Here is an 18,812-nt window from a genome sequence, read left to right as displayed (position 1 = left end):
TGTGAGGTTGTGTTAATTATTTATTGAGCTATTGATTAGAATAACGACAAACCCATCATCAACACCTGTGTTCTATACACCTAATAAATTTTTATGCATAGAAAATATTAATACTTTATAAAATTTATATGCATGGACTACCGTAATTTTGATTTAGAGCACTCTCGCTCATAAAATTTTTGGGGAAGACTTCTCGCAATTTCCCCGGAAAAGCCGCATTTCGCAGTTGGGAATGTCCCGTGAATGTTTTATTTTATTTATTTTTATTTTTTCATGAAAGCAAGTTTATTGTCGATGACAAGGGCGGGGACCAGCAGGGATCCACTGTCCTCTCGCGCATCAGTTCTATAAATGAACCCGAATTGCTTTTGTCAAAAAAAAAAAAAAAACCGAATTGCTTTTATCATAGCCAGTTTCGTGGATGCCTATGTGCTCGACTACTCGCCCAATGGTTCTCTTCTTCTGTGGCTGATAGGTGACAATTACGTTGCTTGGAATTTGGGCAAGAATCTGTTTTTTTTTTTTTTTGGATGCAGAAGCCGATTAATCAAGCATCAAGAAAAGTATAAATAAACCGGAAGAGAAGCGGTTCACGTCTGCACTTAGTCCTAAAGGCTGGGTCGACAGGCCACTGTATTTCGGAGATTCTTTTGCTTCTTCTCCGGCGAAGGAACGGGAAAGTGCAGAGCCAGATATGGCTTCCTGGAATTCCGGTCCACTCGAACTCACGTACGAACTACTGGGTTGGTTCGCTTTTTCCTGCTGGTCTATCAGTTTCTACCCTCAAGTTTTCTTAAACTGTCGCAGGAAAAGGTACCCAAAACCAAAATTTCTCATCTTCTTCAACCTTATATTTTCTCGACTGTCTTCAAAACAGCCATCGCTGATTTTCATCCTTATTCTTTTGGGTTGGTTTTCTCAGTGTTGTGGGGCTCAACTTTGATTTTGTGCTGTTGAATCTGACGAAGCACTCTTCCTATCTGATCTACAACGCGTCTATGTACTTCAGTTCCGCTGTTCAGAAGCAGTATTTTGAGGAATACGGTTATGGAGAGGTCCGATCTATACTTTGATCCAAGTTCTGGACTAGAGCATCCATATTGAGTAATACTAATACTATGTCTCATGAGGGAAAATGAAGCTCCTACACCTAATTATCATGGCTTATTTTTCAGACCCCGAGCGATTCAAATGATCTATATCTAGTTTTGACTATACTTGGTCCTTGGTAGATAAATTCATCACCGGTTCCTGTGGTTCCCCTCTTCTTTTGGGGACAGAGCGCTGGTTTCCTGCTCAATTAACTCGTAATCTTCTGATGAAATATCTAGAAGTCCCCTGTTATTCTTTTCGCCCCCATTTCCGTTCTTAGCAAATTCTGCTCAAGTTTCGTAAATGGAATTACTTTTAGTTTTAGTTTAATGGAATTTTAAACGTAGTTAGTCTGTGTGTTCTTTCTCTTGTTTCCGAGACAATGGTCAAAAAGTAGGTGGTCAGCTTAGCAGTAACTTTCCAAATGTTTGAAAATGGTTTTACTTTTGTCTGCCGCAATCTGCATGTTGTTGGGATGCCAGCATCAAGTTGATCGAACTTTTTATTCGGAGGATTTCTCTGACGTGATATTTTATATCTGTATTTTAGATGATACCAGTGGCTGCAAACGATGTTGCTTTTTCAGCCCATGCCGTGCTATTGACTGCAGTTACCTTGTTCCAAATTTTAATCTATGAAGTAAGTGGTGGAATTTATTATTGTTGTTTTTGCTTTATCGGTTAAATTCCGAATTGCCCTGAACGCAGTAACTTGTCCATATAGCGAGGAACTCAGAAACTCTCCAAAGTTGCTATTGGAATTGTCTCGGTAGTATGGCTTACTGCTGCAGTTTGTTTCTTCATTGCTTTGCGTCATCACTCCTGGCTTTGGCTTCTCTCCTGCTTCAAGTATGTTGATTCAGCTCTATGGTTTCTTTGCATCTGTGCTTTTTTATGCAGAAACTTTCATTTTTCCGTACAAACACTTGATTTAATACTGTTAATCCTTAAAGAGTTTGTTGCCAATTTACCTGGGACCTACGTTTATGACCCTGTATTTTGTGCTTACGAGAACTGCACTTAGATATGGCTCCTTTTGCCAATCTTGAGATCATTACATTTTTTTTTTTTAACTGCGATGGCGCATCATGAGAAAGGTTCTTTTTTCTCCTCTCACCACTGATGATTTGGTGCGTTCTGTGTTTATGTAGAATTGTGATTTATGACCTTAGACATATGGGACCATTGCCCTTCCCTTCATTTGATGCTTAAATATCTATTTGTCTTTTTTCTTTTTTGTTTTGTCATTCATAAGATGTTTCGGTGGAAGCATGGGATACATTCAGTCCACGATGTTTAAACACTTGATATCAATATTGCTAATCCTTTCTTAATTTGTTGCCAATTTACGTGGGACCTATCTACTATATTTTGTGCTTAGAATAACTTTATATAGATATAGCTCCTTTTTCCATTCTTGAGATGATAATAATTTCTCTTTTACCTACTCGATGCTGGCACATTAAGAGGAAGGTTCTTTTTCTTCTCTCCCTTGCCAATTGGGGTGCTAATCCTCTATTGTTAATTTTGTAAATTTGTACTTTAATTACTGAAGATCAGGTTGGTTTTGCGGTGTAGTGTGGTTATGACCTTGGATTATATAAAGGACCACGGCCCTGCTCTTCTTTTGATGTTTGAATTATCTATTTATTTACTTACTTGCTCTGCCACTCATAAGATGCTTTAGTTAAAGCATGCATGGGATTGGATGTTCCTCAAAAGATGATTATTCAGCAGAAGACATCATTTGTTCTGTTTCAATGTTTTTGCAAGGCCATGAACCTTGTTGATTGCTCTTCATCATGGCCTTTCATAATCTTTTGTTTTTTTCTATCTCTTTTGTATTGTCCACTTGTACTTTGATTCGTCTCTCAATGAAATTTCCTGTTAAAAAAAAAAAAAAGAACAGAGAGATGATCATGACTGAAAGGATTCAAATCAGGTGTAGGATACTTTCAGTGAGCAGGGGTCGCCCTGGCTGAAACTATTAATGGGCTAAAGGATTAGCCCCTGGTCCAGCCCAAAATGACCTTCTATTTGATTGAGCTGGGTTTTACCCATTATTAGAAAAGAAATTACTGAAAGAAGTTTAAAAAAAAAAAGTGCCTCCATCTGAATTTCCTTTTTTTAAAATAATGTTCGGATCAATGCTAACATTTTTAAAAATTTTTTTTTTGGCCAACAACATTCTTTTACTTGTGAACAATTATTTATTATTTTTTTATCATATTTAGTTAAGAAATGAAATCTGAATTTATTTTTTGTCACATCATAGGGGTTTGTTTAAACAATTGACATCTGCGCATATTTCACCGCATTATTGTCACCGGTGTGAGCCCTAGGCGGTTAATTGATTCAAAATTTTAACTAAACTTAAAATATTGGATTGACAAAAAATCTCTCATAAAATCAATTTATTACACGAGATATATAAAGAAAAACAATTCTTTAAATTAAATTAATATTGATTTTAAAAAAAAAAAATATAATACACTGAAGCCGAAATGAGTAGATAGTAGATAGGATGGGGCCAAGGGGCTGATGAATATCCCAACACTAACCTATTATTACGTTTCCATTGTTGCCTGTTCATGATTCCCAAATGCGAATAATCTTCATTCTAACTTTGTGTTGAAATTGATGATGCTGCAGCACAATCCAAGTATTTATGACGCTTGTGAAATATGTTCCTCAGGTTAGAATCTGCTGGGAGTCCTGTTTATTGCTTTGCCTATAGAAGAAACAATTCATTGGAATTTTCACTTGTTTGGTTGATTTAACTATATACGCTACCTTGTGTCATGAACACAGGCAATCATGAACTTCAAGAGAAAAAGTACGGATGGCTTCAGCATTTCCAACATTATGCTTGATCTTTCTGGCGCCATAGCCAACTACGGACAGATGGTTGTGCAGTCCATAGATCAAGGTTTGTGAGTGATCTCATAATGTGTTTGTTTACATATTTTTAACATGTGCCGTGAATTAATTATTAATGTTGTCTGATTAATTTGCAGGTTCATGGAACAACTTCTATGGGAATATAGGAAAACTGTTGCTGTCTCTGGTATGCAAAATATAATGTCTATCTCCTACTTTTTGTCTGTAACACATTTACTTTTGACTTCTTTCTGAAGCACATGAATTGGTTTATTTGAAGGTGACTGTATTCTTTGACACGTTCTTCATCTGCCAACATTTCGTGTTATATCCTGCAAAGAAAACTTACAAATCGGTGGCTTTAGCGGAACCTGAGGATGACATCAAAGAGCATCTTGTGTCAGAGAATGTGTAAAGCATTGGTATACTTGAAAGATAATTGTTTGGGTGAAGGCCTGCACTCAAAATCTGGGATGGTTTTTTCACATTCCATACATACACATCAGCAGGATAGCCATCAATTAGAATGGTCTCCTCTTATTAATTGCTTTTGTATATTTTATGTTATATATGATTCCTTATGTATGTTGTGGATGCTGTATATATTATTCAAGCATGCATCATCCATATTGTATACGTTGCAGTGTTTGTATCATTAATGTATAATGATTTCAATTGCACATTGAGAGCTGCGTATAACATTCAAATATCAGATTTGTAATCAACAAATTGGCTAACTGGGAGGTTAAGATCTTCCTCCCAATATCAGCAAAGGTCAGGTTTAATTAGAGAGTCCGAAGACCTTGCTATCCCGGATGTATTAAACACTTGATCAATGTTAAGCACGTTTCTGAATTTCTATTAAGATTCAATTTTTATTTGTTTAAGGATAACTATAACTATAAAAATATATATTGATTTTTTTCCCCTATAAAAGCTGAAGGTCATGACTTCTCTCTTTGTTTTATAAGCTGAATAGAATTGAACAAAAATATGATAAATTTTAAGTTGATAATTAAAGTAAAATATATTACTGTAAATAGATAAAAGCTTTGAAAATAAAGAGAATAAAACAATTAGATTAAAAAGGATATTGTTAATTTTTTTTGTTTAATTATTTATTATTTAGGAATAATAAGCTTTAAATTGGTCAAAATTATGATAACCAAAGTAATGGTTCACTTATGCAAACTGTGACAAACTTATAAATACGTATATTCATATCAGTTCAACATATACTTATTGAAATTTAAATGTATTTATAGATTTATAGAAACACGTGTAATAAAACAAAACAAATACTCTTCCGGTTTTTAATATAAGACTCATTTAACTAATTTGATTAGATTAAAGAAGTTAGGTAAGTTAGTTAATTATAAGAAAAGTGATATACTTTTCCTAAAACAGCACAATCATCTTTCTTAATACCTTATTTTTCTCTTCTACTTGATTATGGTTAAGGGAGTATCTATAGAGGTAATTTAGAAAAATTAATAAATATGAGAAATGAGTCTTATATTTAGGACCAAAACCAAATCAAGAATTAGGTCATATATTAAGGATAGAGGAGTATTATTTTAAGAAAAACCTAGCTCGGGTCAGGATAGCTGCAGAGTCCATGGCCTATATATACAATGCACCCTGCTTCCATCTTTTTTTAATAAAAAAAATTAATCAAAATCAATGGAAAGGATATCGTTCAGCAGTTCCCCCCGTTAGAGAATGGCAGAATAATCAAACCAATTAATGCTCAATAAAGCGCAAGTGTGAATTTATACTGATCCAAGTTGGACAATAATGATTTGGTCCAAGGCTTCCTTGGCGCCCTTTTTTTATTTTTTGTTTCTAATAGCTCAGTCAGAGCCTCCAATGCTCTTTTGACTTGAAAAAGTGTATAATTGTACTACATTTTATCCCATGAATACAAATCCCACGTGAGACAAGTAAGAAAAATAATTAATAAAAAATCCCAATAATAACCTAAACAGTCTATAATAATAAGTTTCATAATAAAAAATTACAACTTCTGAAACTTGTTTAATAATTATTTTTCTTTCTTTAGATTTCATTTAATTCTTCCTAGAAGTATATAATTATATAAAATATATAATGATATGGTTTATAAAAAAAAGAAAAAAATTCCCCCCGTCTGTTACTAAAGCAGTGTGTGTGAGAATGTGTGTATATATGTGTGTGTATGTAAAGATTCGCTAATCATTTTATAGAAATACACACACACAAATATATAAAGAGTCCCCAAGGGCTGCTGACTGCTAAGAGCCGCCGGCTACGATGTCTGTAGCCTGCAGCCTGAGAATCCCAAAATAATTAAAACAAAAACAAGAGCGCAGGAAAATAAATGAAGCAGGTTGAATAGAATGTTACCAGAAAATTTGACACTTCAAATCATGCATGCCGGGTTCTGCCAGGGAATCTTTTGGTGTCGAATTTCCAAGTCTCGTCATCAAATTTTGGTGGGCGTTTATTTTCTTGAAAAAAAATCAATTTCATATAATTTTGTGCCATTGAAATAATCCAAAATGCAGGGCGGCTAACGTATTGTTTGAAGTTCATCTAACTTTCCAGCGCTTTCGTTTTGGTGGATAAGACGGAGACGAGCTGAAATCGTGTGTCGTCTTCATTCTTTACTGAGTGATCGATTAGAGCAACACCCATGTGTTTTTTTTTTTTTTTGAGCAAAGAGCAACACCCATGTGTTATAAACATGATAATAGCAACCAGCCATAGAAAGAATTAGTCTCTCAAATAAGATTATTCTCAACAAGGACGTGTGCCTAAGAGAACGATAATAGCAAGCGCAACTGAACGTGTTATAATGCTTTATACATTTTTTTCCATAAATATAAAGAGTCAAACTGCTTAGTCAAATTGAAAAGGCACGATGACATTTTAAAATATGGATGGCGATCATAACAATGACAAAGGATGGAGCCAGAGCAGCCCCGGGGAAACTAATGGGGTTTAACTAAAACAAAAAAACAGAAAAGAACTAAAGGGAAAGGGCCAAGGCCCTGGCTTTCATGCAGAAGCCGATGAGACAAGCATCGAGGAAAGTGTATATAACCTGGAAGAGAAGCCCTTCAAGTCAGAACTTAGTCCTTAACATTGGCTCCACCCACCACTACTGTATCTCCGAGAAGGGAAAGAACAGAGCGAGATATGGCTTCCTGGAATTCAGGTCCACTCGAACTCACGTACGAATTGTTGGGTTGGTTTGCTTTTTCTTGGTGGTCTATCAGTTTCTACCCTCAAGTCTTCTTAAACTGTCGCAGGAAAAGGTACCCACAACAAATTTCTTATCTTCTTCAACCTTGCATTTTCTCCACTAGCCATCACTAATTTCCATCCTTTTTCTTAGTGTTGTGGGGCTCAACTTTGATTTCGTGTTGTTGAATCTGACGAAGCACTCTTCCTATCTCATCTACAACGCCTCTATGTACTTCAGTTCAGCAGTTCAGAAGCAGTATTTTGAGGAATACGGTCATGGGGAGGTCCGTTCTACACTTTGACCCCCGTTCTGGAGAGAATCCATATTGAGTAATACTAATGCTATGTCTCATAAGGGACAGTGAAGCTCCTATACTTAATTATCATAGCTTACTTTATATTTGTATTTATGTGTCTTGATTTTAGATGATACCTGTAGCTGCAAATGATGTTGCTTTCTCAGCCCATGCGGTTCTGTTGACTGCAGTTACCTTGTTCCAAATTTTAATATACGAGGTAAGGAGTGGAATATTTATTGTTGCTTTTGCTTTTTTTGGTTAACTTCTGAATTTCCCTGAACGTTGTAACTTGTCCATGCAGCGTGGAACTCAGAAAATCTCCAAAGTTGCTATTGGGATTGTCTCAGTAGTATGGCTTACTGCTGCAGTTTGTTTCTGCGTAGCTGTGCCTAAACACTCCTGGCTCTGGCTTCTCTCTAAATTCAAGTATGTTGATTCTAATCCATGATTATTTGGCATCTGCGCTTTTATTCAGAAACCTCTTTTTTCATTTAGACGTGGCTTCTTTTTCCAAGTTCATGATTCCCAAATGTGAACAATCTTCATTCTAACTTTCTGTTGAAATTGATGATGTTGCAGCACAATCCAAGTATGTATGACACTTGTAAAGTATGTTCCTCAGGTTAGAATCTACTTGGAGCCCTGCTTATTGAGTTCCCTTTTAAGAAACAATTAACTGGAATCCGCGTTTGTTTGGTTTATGTAACTTCGATCCACCTTGTGTTATGATTCAGGCAATCATGAACTTCAAGAGAAAAAGTACGGAAGGCTTCTGCATTTCCAACATTATGCTTGATCTTTCTGGCGCCATAGCCAACTACGGACAGATGGTTGTGCAGTCCATGGATCAAGGTGTGTGAGTGATCTCATAACGAGCTTACATATTTCTAACATGCGCTGTGAATTAATTATTGATGTTGTCTGATTTAATTTGCAGGTTCATGGAACAACTTCTATGGGAATATAGGAAAACTGATGTTGTCTCTGGTATGCAAACTATAATGTCTATCTCCTACTTTTTTGTCTGTAACACATTTACTTTTGGCTTGTTTCTGAGGGATATGAATGGGTTTATTATTTGCAGGTGACTGTATTCTTTGACACATTCTTCATCTGTCAGCATTTCCTGTTATATCCTGCCAAGAAAACTGAGAAATCGCCGGTGGCTTTTGTGGAACCGGAGGATGAAATCAAAGAACATCTTTTGCCGTGTTCCGATGAACCACCAACGGCAGACAATGTGTAAAAGCATGCTATAGTTTTGAGAATTTTTTGGGGCGGCACTCAAAATCTGGGATTCTTTTATTTTTTAACATTTCATACGCCAGCAGGAGAACCATCAATTTTGGTGTCCTCTGTATATTTTTAAATTATGAATATATGATTCGATTCCTCATTGTTATCAAATGTTACAGTGTTTGTATTATAATGTATTCCTATATACCAGTTGAGGCAGCCAGGGAAAGTGGTGGTCCTACTTCATACACAACATTTTTTGCGGAGTATATATGTGATTCCTTTCTTTATCCACTTATTTATTCTCAAGGGTTGATACCTTTCAGACAATGACATGATCAATATCAATATCAACATCGCTAATATATTAACTCAAAATTCCACCCAAATTTATTAATATATAATAAACCTATCGTTTAATATCACTATTAACGTAACCTTATCTAATAATTAAGATTGATTTGCTGGTAAAAAAAAATTCATCTGTAATATTGGTATGAATATTTATTTATATACACACGTGTGATGTGTCACTGTCATGGGGACGGTCTTTGTCACCCTCAATAAGGCAAATAGTTTTTTCTGACCCCTTTTAGTACAACAATGGACAATTTAGAACTCATCAAGAGAATTAATATTATTAATAATTCATGAGGTGCTTTCACCCAAAAAAAAAATATAATTCATGAGGTGAACTTGAGGAGTTGGGTTGATTAGCAGGGGTTGAGTTTGGACTTTGGACTTGAACCAGTCAATCCAAATATCCAATCGGCGCGCAGATGTCGTGCCGTCTTGGGTTATCCGACCGCCCTGCATTTTCTTTTTTGCGGATGAGAAGACATATAAACGATCTGGACACTGTGCGCTATGTTATTAATTCTTTATTATGGAATATATTTTGATTTGATTAGAGTAATGTCAAGTCCATCATCGGTATTAAGGAAGAAAAGGCAAATCGCCCACGCAACGCAACCGCCGGTTGACTCTCTCCCCATTTTCCCTGAATATAATGCTTCATACATTTTGGTAAATAAGAAATTAAAAATGAAGAATGAGATTAGGTATCGAACAAATTTGTTTGACTGTCAGCCATTTTTTGGGGATGAAAATCAGGACTGTTGTTGATAAGGCATTAGATGGGATCAGCTGAAGAGAATGACTGAATCTACTGTCGCATCTCAAGTTAAAACAGCAAATTACTGTTTATATCAGAATGTTTATGTCCGACCTCCCTTAGTGGGAATCGTATCTCGTTGCTGGAAGGAATCACGGTGATTCGAATTCGCTCAGGGCTCGTGGTTTTTCTTGGTTTTGGAAGCGATACCGTTAAGGATAAAGTCAAACATAAAGAAAAAGACAGGCAAGCGGTGCACGTCAGCACGTGAGTCCTTAACTGGGTAGACGGAGAATTACATTCCCGACATTCTTTTGCTTCTTTTCCGGCGAAGGAGGGCGAAAGAGCAGCGCCTGATATGGCTTCTTGGAATTCAGGTCCGCTTGAAGTCGTTTACGAATTACTGGGCTGGTTCGCTTTCGCCTGCTGGTCTGTCAGTTTCTACCCTCAAGTTATTTTGAATCTTCGCCGCAAAAGGTAATTCTCCACAACTAACATACTTTCATGTTTGGTTCTTTTCTCAGCAGCCTTGCCTAAAGTTCTCTCTCTCTGTTTTTCTTCTGTGGTTGGTTTTATCAGTGTTGTGGGGCTTAACTTTGATTTCGCCTTGTTGAATCTGATGAAGCACTCTTCCTATCTGATCTACAACGCCTCCATGTACTTCAATTCCGCTGTTCAGAAGCAGTATTTTGAGAAATACGGCTATGGAGAGGTCCGTTCTATACTTTGATGCAAGTTCATGAATAGAGAATCTATATTAATAGTAACATCATATATGATGAGGGAAAGGTGGAACTCTTAATATTATACCCTACTTTTAGGATCCCGTGTGATACTGATGAACTACGTTTAGTCTTCACTATACTTGATGCTTGTCAGAAAAAATCAGCATTGGTTCCTGCATTTTTTGCCCCCTTCTTTTGTGGCCAGAGCGCTGGTTTCCTGTTTAATTTACGCGTAATCTTCTGACGAAACAGATCAGTCCCCTGTTATCATCTTTTCCTGTTTCCATTATGAGCAAATTCTGCTGACGTTTTGTAAGTGGGATTAGTTTTTAGTCAGATTTTTATGGAATTTTAAGCATAGCTGGTTGATATGTTCTTTTGGTATTTATAAATATTCCGATCATGACTACTTGGTCCTGTTTTGGGACGATGATTATAGTAGATGGGTGGAAAGTTTGGCATTACCTTCAATTTTGAGCGTTTCATCCGAATGTTGAAGTTGCTGCTACTTTTTATTTGCGTTGGAATGGTTGCATCAGGTTGATGAAACCTCGTATGCAAAGGATTGAACTGACGGTGACATTTTATAATTATTTCTCTTGATTTTAGATGATACCTGTGGCGGCAAATGACGTTGCTTTTTCAGCCCATGCTGTCCTGCTCACTGCAATCACCTTGTTCCAAGTTTTAATATATGAAGTAAGTAGTGGAATATTTATTTATGTTGTTTTTGTTTTGTTGGTTAAATTCGGAATTGCCCTGAACGTAGTAACTTGTCCATATAGCGTGGAACTCAGAAGGTCTCGAAAGTTGCTATTGGAATTGTCTCAGTGGTATTGCTTACCGCAGCAGTTTGTTTCTTCATGGCTTTGCCTACACACTCCTGGCTTTGGCTTATCTCCATCTTCAAGTATGTTCACTCTGCTTTCTGCTTATTTGCATATGTGTGCTTTTATGCAGAGAGATTACACTTCATTTTCTATTTTTACACACTTGACTCATAAGGTTATTATATGTCCAAAACATGAAGAAATCATAAAGTTATTATATTACTTGAGATGTATTCATAAAATCGTTGTAATACTCGCATCTGTGCGCTTTTATAATACTGGGCCAACAACCATGATGAAGATTCCTATATTGACTTGTTTTCAGCGTTCCATACTGATGACACCTATGGAAATTAGGTCCTTTTTAACTTTCTCCTAAAATTGATGATGTTGCAGCACAATCCAAGTATGCATGACAGTCATAAAATATGTTCCTCAGGTTAGAATTTATTTCTTGTTTTGTTGTTTCATTTTCCTTCCAGGAAGGATTTATTGTATTTTGTATTTTGTTTTTCACTTAGTTATCTATCCATCAGATGTTGATAAATTGTGTTATGAATGAATACAGGCAATCATGAACTTCATGAGAAAAAGCACGGACGGCTTCAGCATTGGTAACATTTTGCTTGATTTTTCTGGAGGCATATCAAACTATGGACAGATGGTTGTGCAGTCCATAGATCAAGGTCTGTGATCTCCTCTGATGACAAGTGATTGAAGGTTTAGATTTTAGGGTTTAGGGTGACTCTTTATATAAACATGTTGTGAATTAAATGTTTTATTATTTTCAGGTTCTTGGGTCAACTTTTATGGGAACATAGGAAAATTGTTGCTGTCTCTGGTATGGAAAAGTCTGAAACTTAGTATAACTCAGCAACAATGAAATTTTGTTTAGATTGAGGTAAACTGATTCTGAATAAAATTGAGGATTGCAGGTGAGTGTATCGTTTGACATATTTTTCATATGTCAACATTACGTGTTTTATCCTGCCCAGAAAGGTGTGAAATCAGTGGCCTCTGTGGAACCTGAGAATGAAATCAAAGAGCATCTTGTGCGGTGTTCTGATGAAGCAGCTGCAGCAGAGAATTTGTGAGGCGTCGTTTACTTCACATTTGATCGTGCATTCTTCCACAGATTGGGTAAAGAAATGGATGGCCTTTTACATTCCAGTCACCATCAGAATTATCCAGTTCAGTCTCCTAGTTAATCTTTTATAAATGCTGTGTATATGTAATCTGTTATTTTTCAAGAATGATCCCTGAGATTGCTTCTCTCATGAATGCTGTAATTTTCAAGCATCATCGCTATGATTCGATACTGTGTTTGTTAGCTTGCCGTTTTTGTTATACTCCTTTCATCCTTAATTATAATAAGAAACAACTACAAAAGAAAAAAAATCAGGCACTTTAAACTGTTAGTTAGGTTTAATTAAAAGCAATAAATATGTAAGATATGTATACATTTTTTAAATTATATTCTTATTTGTAAAGAGGGTATATGAGTGAAAATTTATTATAGAAATAAAAAGTGACGCATATTTAATAGAGGTAAAAATGAAAAGACTAATTTAAAATTTAAGATTAAGAAGATTTATTTATTATATTTAGGTATGTTGCTATGGGAGAGATTTTTTTTTCCAAAAAAAAAAGAGGAAGGAGGGAGTATTTGGTTGTGAATAAGGTGTAATTGTGATGCCTCATAGACAATACAATGACATCGTAAATATCAATATCATTGATATATATTAAATAAAAACTCTATCCTTGTTTAATTAAAATATAAGAATTCTCTATTACTTACAAAGCTTGAACAATGCAATTTATTATTTAAATTTTGTATATATAAGTCCCATGTCTAATTATACCTATCACATAAAAGAGGACGTCTAACACAAATTGCCATATGTAATACTTTCTTTCATTCTTATTATAAGGAGTTTGCTAAAAGTTCGTGATTGATGATATAAGGTGTGATGTCATATATGTTTTTATGACCAGACATTTTTATCTCTAAGCCTTCCCTTATAAGTTATGAAGAGGAGCGAAAAATGTTGATGAAGTAATACTACGTCCTGTCCTTAATATAAGATCTTATTTGATTTTTATTTTGATCTTAAATATAAGACCTCAATCCACATTGTCTTTCATATTTATATTTTTTTTTCAAAATGGTTTTTCTAATAATAATAGTTTTAACCAATACACTTGATTAGTAAGGATATTTTAGGAAAAACACTACCTATTTATTACAAATAACTAACTTAACTTCTTTTTTTAATCTCTTCAAATTAATCAACTAGTTCTTATAATTAGGACCGGAGGTAGTAATAATTATGTTTTTATTCTTTTACTTAATAGAAGAAAAATATAATACATTTGTATGAAAAAAGAAAAATAGAATACATAACAAGTTATTTTTAGATAATTTTAATTGAAAACAGTATAATAATTAATAATTTTAATTTATGGGCTATGGAATTATGTCTTCTTTCTGTATAAAGTTTTTACTTGGTGGGCACGCAGTATAGTCAAAGAGCACTAAATGAAACAAGCTCCTTGCTTCCCACGTTTCCTTTATCCTCCCCTGTGACTATATAAACCAACCCAAATCCCTCCTTTTTCTCTCGTCAGTTTTCTCAGGCCTTAGCTGTAGCGCCAGCGATGAAGAGAGAGGGTCGCCAACACGGAATGGTAAGGTCTTACCGGATCCTACCACTTCCTCTCAATCCCCGACCCAAAACCCGCTTCATCAATCGGCTAGAATCCCCTCCCACCGCCGGTCTGTTCACCAAAGTTCCCTCTAAACCCTCCAACCACTCCAAGTTCACCGGCAAGTGCTCCGTCCCCCGCTGCAATGCCTGCCACGTTACTCCCTCCTCCAAGTCCAGGGACAAGGCCAAAGGCACCCACAAGCTTAAATCCTCCGACGTCCTTTGGAACGCCCGCCGCGCCTCTTGGCGGGTCGTTGATGTCCGACCCGGTTTCCATCTCTCGGGGCTATCCGTGACTCAGATGTTGGATCATCTTTCTGTTGACGACTCCGAGGATGAAGGCGATGAGGAGGTCGCCGATGAAGATGCGGTGAGTCCCAAGGATTCCTACTTCTTTGCTGACCTGTTTCGTAGAAGTGATTGTGCCGAGAATAGCTGTGATGATGACGAAAATGGTTTCTGTGAGGGTGATTGGGTGAGAAATGAATATGATGATGCTTTGATTTCTGAGATGGGATTGCAGATGGAGCATTACGAGGTTGAAGAAGATGGAGATTGGTACTTCGTGGAATCTTATTCATGATTGATGATCAATCAAATACTTAATTGGTTACTTGAACTGCTCGATTCGAACATTTTGGAGGATAAGTGGATGGTCGGTGCTGTCTCTGACGTGTCGTCCTGGGCTTATCCACTTGGCATTTCTTTTGCTGGACAAGATTAAGACGTAAACAGGCCGATGAAATAGTGCGTTATGTTTGATTCTTTAGCCAAAATGATTACCTTACGTAATCACCTTTGTTATTAAAGTTAATGTAAAATCTGTATTATGAGTATAATGTAATTTCGCTTCATATAAATGACTCAGGACTCGTTTGGAACAATTTATAAACTATTTTTTTAATAATAATTTATGAAATACGAGATAAGTATATGAGAAGAATTTTGTCTGAAATTTTTACCGTTTTGTCAAATGGAACCTTAGTACTACCTCCGGTCCTTATTATAAGATCCCGTTTGACTTTTTGTTTGGTCTAATTATAAGACCCCAATCCATTTTGTCTCTCATATTTATACATTTTTTCCAAGATAATCCTTCTAATAATGATAGTTCTAGTCAATATACTTAATTAGCAAAGATATTTTAGGAATGACAACACTTATTTATTACAAATAACTAACTTAACTTACTTTCTTAATCTCTTCAAATAAGTCAACTGGGTCTTATAATTAGGATCGGAGGTAGTATTAAGTTATCCTCCCTCCTCTCCCTGTTTTTTTTATTTTCACCCAAGACATTATGAGTATATTTTTTTTGGGCATACTCTGCTTTCTGGCTTTCTGTGACTAGAGAAGCATAGTGGGAGAGAACTATCGGAAAGATTTGCTTGAATGCGAGATTTTCACTGAAGTTATATAAAAAGTTAATCTTTATCAATAAGCAAGACTTATAACATTATAATGATAATATTAATGCATATCGTTATATAATTATCTCTCATTATTTTCCTAGTATGTTTGAGTGTGATAGGAAACCACTTAATACTAGGATAGAATCTTTGCCCAAATTGACGTGTGCGCAAACTGATCACTTAAAGTATGATTAAATGTTCTCAATTATTAATTAATGCTAATCCACTCCATTTAAAAAAATTTAATCCAACATTTTATAAATATAATTAATTAAATATAGAGGGGCCAAACAGCCTTAATAAAATTAAGAATGTAGAAAGACCACCGAATACATGGCGGGACAACAAAAGAGACAGCCAGAGCCACAGGGAAACAAGTGGGGCGGAAAACCTATAGGGGAAGAATCGATGTTCAAATTACAGTGACCATACCGACAATAATTGAAGCCTAAGTAATAAAATGGAGAGTAACACCACATGAAGAGCGTCGATTTCAATAAGTTTCATTTACAATTTCGAGTTTTTTTTTTTTTTATAAAACACTGACCTCTCGGTAAGATCATTTTGTAGCATCTGTCGTTTTGGTTCCCGTGCTGAATATTTGGCGATGTATTCTCATTTTCTTTGTGGAATTTCCTCCATTGACGGCATTGTTTTTCGCTGAATCTTTCCGAGGCGGTAAAGGGGTCTGGATGGCTTTTCTTCCCTGTTTGGGTGATTCAACTTGTGTCAATATGCTCTGCAAGAAGAAATCACCCATGCTCTCAGATCAAATGCTTCGAATGGATCTTCATGAAGCAGAAGAAACTCTAAGCATTATTATAGCAGTGAACAGTTCAGAGGAATTTACCTTATGCCTTTCCTCCTTTGATTCTTTTCTTTCCTGATAAAACTCAGGCAGAGGTCGCGCTCTGAAACAGAAGCTTTCTCGTAGTTTCCTTATCTCTGTATTTGCTTTCTCCTGCATTAACGATTGTATATTACAAGTTTTACAGCCATATGATCACACTTTGCATTAGCTTCCCATGTGTCAATTTACCTTGAGCTTTGTATGCAGCTGTACTTTTTGTGCCTCACTGGCGTTGAACTTCTCTTCTAGTTTCTGAAATTGATCACACGTTTCAACACACAATAAATTAGCAGCTGGACATTAAGTTGGGCAAGAAATTGAGGAGGAAAACATGAATTGGGGTATTGCCTTCTTTCTTCTTTGAGCTCTTTCTTCCGTCCTCAAGCTGAATGGGGATGATATAACAGGGGATCTCATCTTTTTCCTGTTGTAATTTATTGAAGCATTTGACATTCAGTTATGAGATTTTTTTTTTTTTTGACCCAGCAGTTATGAGAATATTAAACCAGAAAGAAAGGAAGCATTTTCATAGGAGAGAATGTAGCTTACTCAGCAGAGAGCAGGTGCCATTTGGTGCTTGATTTTTTGCTACCTGAAGTTGATAAATCAATAGGGGTTTTGGTCCTATGAATTTTCAGAAAATTATATAGCTACGTCAATACATGATCAACTTAGATATAAAAAATTGAAAAGGGAGAAAAAAAGTGAGCGGCCAGTTTCATCATTTGAATCAACAATTTCTTTAAATAAGGTGCCTTTTATTCTCTATGAATGGGGTCCTTGAAGAATGCTTTTGACCCTCATTTTTAGAAGCCTGAAATTGGCAAAACAATTATGTTAGAATCCTCTAAAGCAATCGAGACTCTTAAAAAAATAGACATAGCAAGGAATCTAAGGTACCATAGTTGGGGTTCTTAAAGGAGTCGAGCTGCTATCCTCTGAAACCTTGGAAGAAGCAGCACCAACTCTTGCATTTTCAAATCTCTTCATGACTGATGCAGTCAACCTATTGAGTTCTCTGATGGGTGTAAAATTTGACATGTGAAGAGACTTAGGAGGCGATTTCTTCTTCTCAGGGGAGCCTAATGCAGGCTTCCTGGTAGCTGGGGTTGCAAAATTGTCCTTCTTGGAACAAACAGAAACTGCAGATTTCACAGGTGAGGAGGTGAACCTAGAAGTTTCAGTAGCCTTTAGCAACTTGGAGGAAGAAACAGGTGATTTCTTATCTCTCATCGATGACAAATTTTCCTTGTTAGATTTGTGCTGCAGCAAATTTTCCATTAGGTCAGAAAAGAGCTCATGTTCACGCCATTAGATAAAACAAGTAGGGACTATGTACCTTCAATATTGGTGTCTTTACTGGAGGTGTTCCACTAACTTTTTCACTCACTTCTCTCTGGTAATCAACATTTTGAAGCTGGCTCCGTGATTCAACCTTCACTGGCTTACCAACAAAAGGTTGGCCTTCTGTTTCACTCTTAGTCATACTTGGGTCTCTATTTGAGCCAAGAGTGTTTGCCCGGGAGTTTGGAATCTTAAAGTCTGGTTTTTCATTGACGACAAGTTTAACTTTCGGACTTGTCGTCTGCAAATTGGGATTGTTATCAGGTATTGGCTCATGTTCTTGCTGTGTGAAATTGTTGGAAGCAGCATTGTTTGCTTGTTGTTCAAGCAAAGCAGCCGCTCTTTGAGCAGCAAGTTTTTTGTAGTGAGCTTCGAAAAAAGCTTTCTTCTGTGCAACTGATCCAGGTCTTGAATACCTCTCCGCCTCTTCAACATAACGATTTTGAGAGAAAGAAGACCATTTCTCCCACGACAGTGACTCCGACATGAACCTCCCGAACGAGATTGACTGTCCAAGTGCATGAATTGGGTTGCTCTGTAACGCACAAGTTTCATGGAGTTTTCAAAGTGAACCTTCATGGGAGATAACAATGTCTAATTCTTGATCAATTGCACCAGCCAAAAATAAATCAACTAGTCAAACTTAATCACCTATATGTATGAAAACCGCAGAAAATTGCAATTCATCAAGCCATAAACTAGGCATTGACTTCAACTTTTTCTAACTGTGCGAGATAAATTTGGGATATTTATTAAGAAGTCCAGAATACATGTTCTGGGAGATAGGGTTGAATGCAGAAAAATAATTGTGCTTAGGTTGATGAACTGACCTGGTTGGCTTCATTGGAGACGCCAGAGGCATAGCAGAATGGCTGCATGAGACAGGCCGTGTCTCCCATGTTTCGTCGAAATCCACAAAAGATCCAAACTTCACTGTTGGGATCGGTAGTAATATTTCACTGCGGCCGTTCTTCGCATTTGTGTCCGATTCAAATTTGAAATTCAAATGAAAAAGGCTGTGGGGGGCTGTGAAGATCACCAACTTAATGTTGAAAAAAGAAGCATTACAGAGAAATCTTCTTTTGTTCCCAA

At 36.3% G+C, this 18,812-nt stretch overlaps 5 protein-coding genes across 5 annotated transcripts; 4 read left to right on the top strand and 1 right to left on the bottom strand.

The window, feature by feature from the left end:
* Positions 1-453: 453 nt before the first annotated feature.
* LOC114735047 (cystinosin homolog) lies at positions 454-4,830 on the top strand. Its single transcript, XM_028922694.1, has 8 exons — positions 454-813; positions 923-1,055; positions 1,642-1,731; positions 1,816-1,940; positions 3,744-3,786; positions 3,903-4,020; positions 4,109-4,158; positions 4,252-4,830. The coding sequence occupies exons 1-8, from the start codon at positions 695-697 to the stop codon at positions 4,384-4,386; spliced, it is 813 nt and encodes a 270-aa protein (XP_028778527.1). The 5' UTR covers positions 454-694; the 3' UTR covers positions 4,387-4,830.
* A 2,321-nt stretch (positions 4,831-7,151) lies between these two features.
* LOC114735045 (cystinosin homolog) lies at positions 7,152-8,744 on the top strand. Its single transcript, XM_028922692.1, has 8 exons — positions 7,152-7,270; positions 7,351-7,483; positions 7,626-7,715; positions 7,800-7,924; positions 8,078-8,120; positions 8,233-8,350; positions 8,436-8,485; positions 8,583-8,744. The coding sequence occupies exons 1-8, from the start codon at positions 7,152-7,154 to the stop codon at positions 8,742-8,744; spliced, it is 840 nt and encodes a 279-aa protein (XP_028778525.1).
* Positions 8,745-9,769: 1,025 nt separating this feature from the next.
* LOC114735046 (cystinosin homolog) lies at positions 9,770-12,733 on the top strand. Its single transcript, XM_028922693.1, has 8 exons — positions 9,770-10,325; positions 10,428-10,560; positions 11,183-11,272; positions 11,359-11,483; positions 11,800-11,842; positions 11,972-12,089; positions 12,195-12,244; positions 12,339-12,733. The coding sequence occupies exons 1-8, from the start codon at positions 10,207-10,209 to the stop codon at positions 12,495-12,497; spliced, it is 837 nt and encodes a 278-aa protein (XP_028778526.1). The 5' UTR covers positions 9,770-10,206; the 3' UTR covers positions 12,498-12,733.
* A 1,306-nt stretch (positions 12,734-14,039) lies between these two features.
* On the top strand, positions 14,040-14,998 carry LOC114735048 (uncharacterized). Its single transcript, XM_028922695.1, has one exon. It carries the CDS (start codon positions 14,065-14,067, stop codon positions 14,695-14,697), a length of 633 nt encoding a protein of 210 aa, XP_028778528.1. The 5' UTR covers positions 14,040-14,064; the 3' UTR covers positions 14,698-14,998.
* An 898-nt stretch (positions 14,999-15,896) lies between these two features.
* Positions 15,897-18,728, bottom strand: LOC114735057 (protein WVD2-like 7). Its single transcript, XM_028922711.1, has 9 exons — positions 18,551-18,728; positions 17,716-18,255; positions 17,277-17,639; positions 17,132-17,190; positions 16,926-17,000; positions 16,725-16,800; positions 16,566-16,628; positions 16,377-16,487; positions 15,897-16,265 (listed from the first exon to the last, which is right to left on the bottom strand). The coding sequence occupies exons 1-9, from the start codon at positions 18,617-18,619 to the stop codon at positions 16,086-16,088; spliced, it is 1,536 nt and encodes a 511-aa protein (XP_028778544.1). The 5' UTR covers positions 18,620-18,728; the 3' UTR covers positions 15,897-16,085.
* Between the last annotated feature and the right edge of the window lie 84 nt (positions 18,729-18,812).

The sequence above is a fragment of the Neltuma alba genome, unplaced genomic scaffold (genome assembly GCF_004799145.2).
Source record: "Neltuma alba isolate B1F8T4 unplaced genomic scaffold, ASM479914v2 tig00013175_pilon, whole genome shotgun sequence".
Taxonomy (NCBI): Eukaryota; Viridiplantae; Streptophyta; class Magnoliopsida; order Fabales; family Fabaceae; genus Neltuma; species Neltuma alba.
This window is presented reverse-complemented; position numbering and strand designations above follow the sequence as displayed.

Bases quoted from the DNA above. Each gene is read 5' to 3' on its own strand.
- LOC114735047 (XM_028922694.1), top strand. From the start codon at position 695: ATGGCTTCCTGGAATTCCGGTCCACTCGAACTCACGTACGAACTACTG. The intron at 1,732-1,815 runs GTAAGTGGTGGA...TTGTCCATATAG, and splicing joins TCCAAATTTTAATCTATGAA to CGAGGAACTCAGAAACTCTC. The intron at 4,159-4,251 runs GTATGCAAAATA...GTTTATTTGAAG, and splicing joins GAAAACTGTTGCTGTCTCTG to GTGACTGTATTCTTTGACAC.
- LOC114735048 (XM_028922695.1), top strand. From the start codon at position 14,065: ATGAAGAGAGAGGGTCGCCAACACGGAATGGTAAGGTCTTACCGGATC.
- LOC114735046 (XM_028922693.1), top strand. From the start codon at position 10,207: ATGGCTTCTTGGAATTCAGGTCCGCTTGAAGTCGTTTACGAATTACTG. The intron at 10,326-10,427 runs GTAATTCTCCAC...TGGTTTTATCAG, and splicing joins TTGAATCTTCGCCGCAAAAG to TGTTGTGGGGCTTAACTTTG. The intron at 11,843-11,971 runs GTTAGAATTTAT...GAATGAATACAG, and splicing joins TCATAAAATATGTTCCTCAG to GCAATCATGAACTTCATGAG.
- LOC114735057 (XM_028922711.1), bottom strand. From the start codon at position 18,619: ATGGGAGACACGGCCTGTCTCATGCAGCCATTCTGCTATGCCTCTGGC. The intron at 16,801-16,925 runs GTAAGCTACATT...AAATTACAACAG, and splicing joins TGGCACCTGCTCTCTGCTGA to GAAAAAGATGAGATCCCCTG. The intron at 16,629-16,724 runs GCAATACCCCAA...GATCAATTTCAG, and splicing joins GAGCTCAAAGAAGAAAGAAG to AAACTAGAAGAGAAGTTCAA.
- LOC114735045 (XM_028922692.1), top strand. From the start codon at position 7,152: ATGGCTTCCTGGAATTCAGGTCCACTCGAACTCACGTACGAATTGTTG. The intron at 7,271-7,350 runs GTACCCACAACA...CCTTTTTCTTAG, and splicing joins TTAAACTGTCGCAGGAAAAG to TGTTGTGGGGCTCAACTTTG. The intron at 8,121-8,232 runs GTTAGAATCTAC...GTTATGATTCAG, and splicing joins TTGTAAAGTATGTTCCTCAG to GCAATCATGAACTTCAAGAG.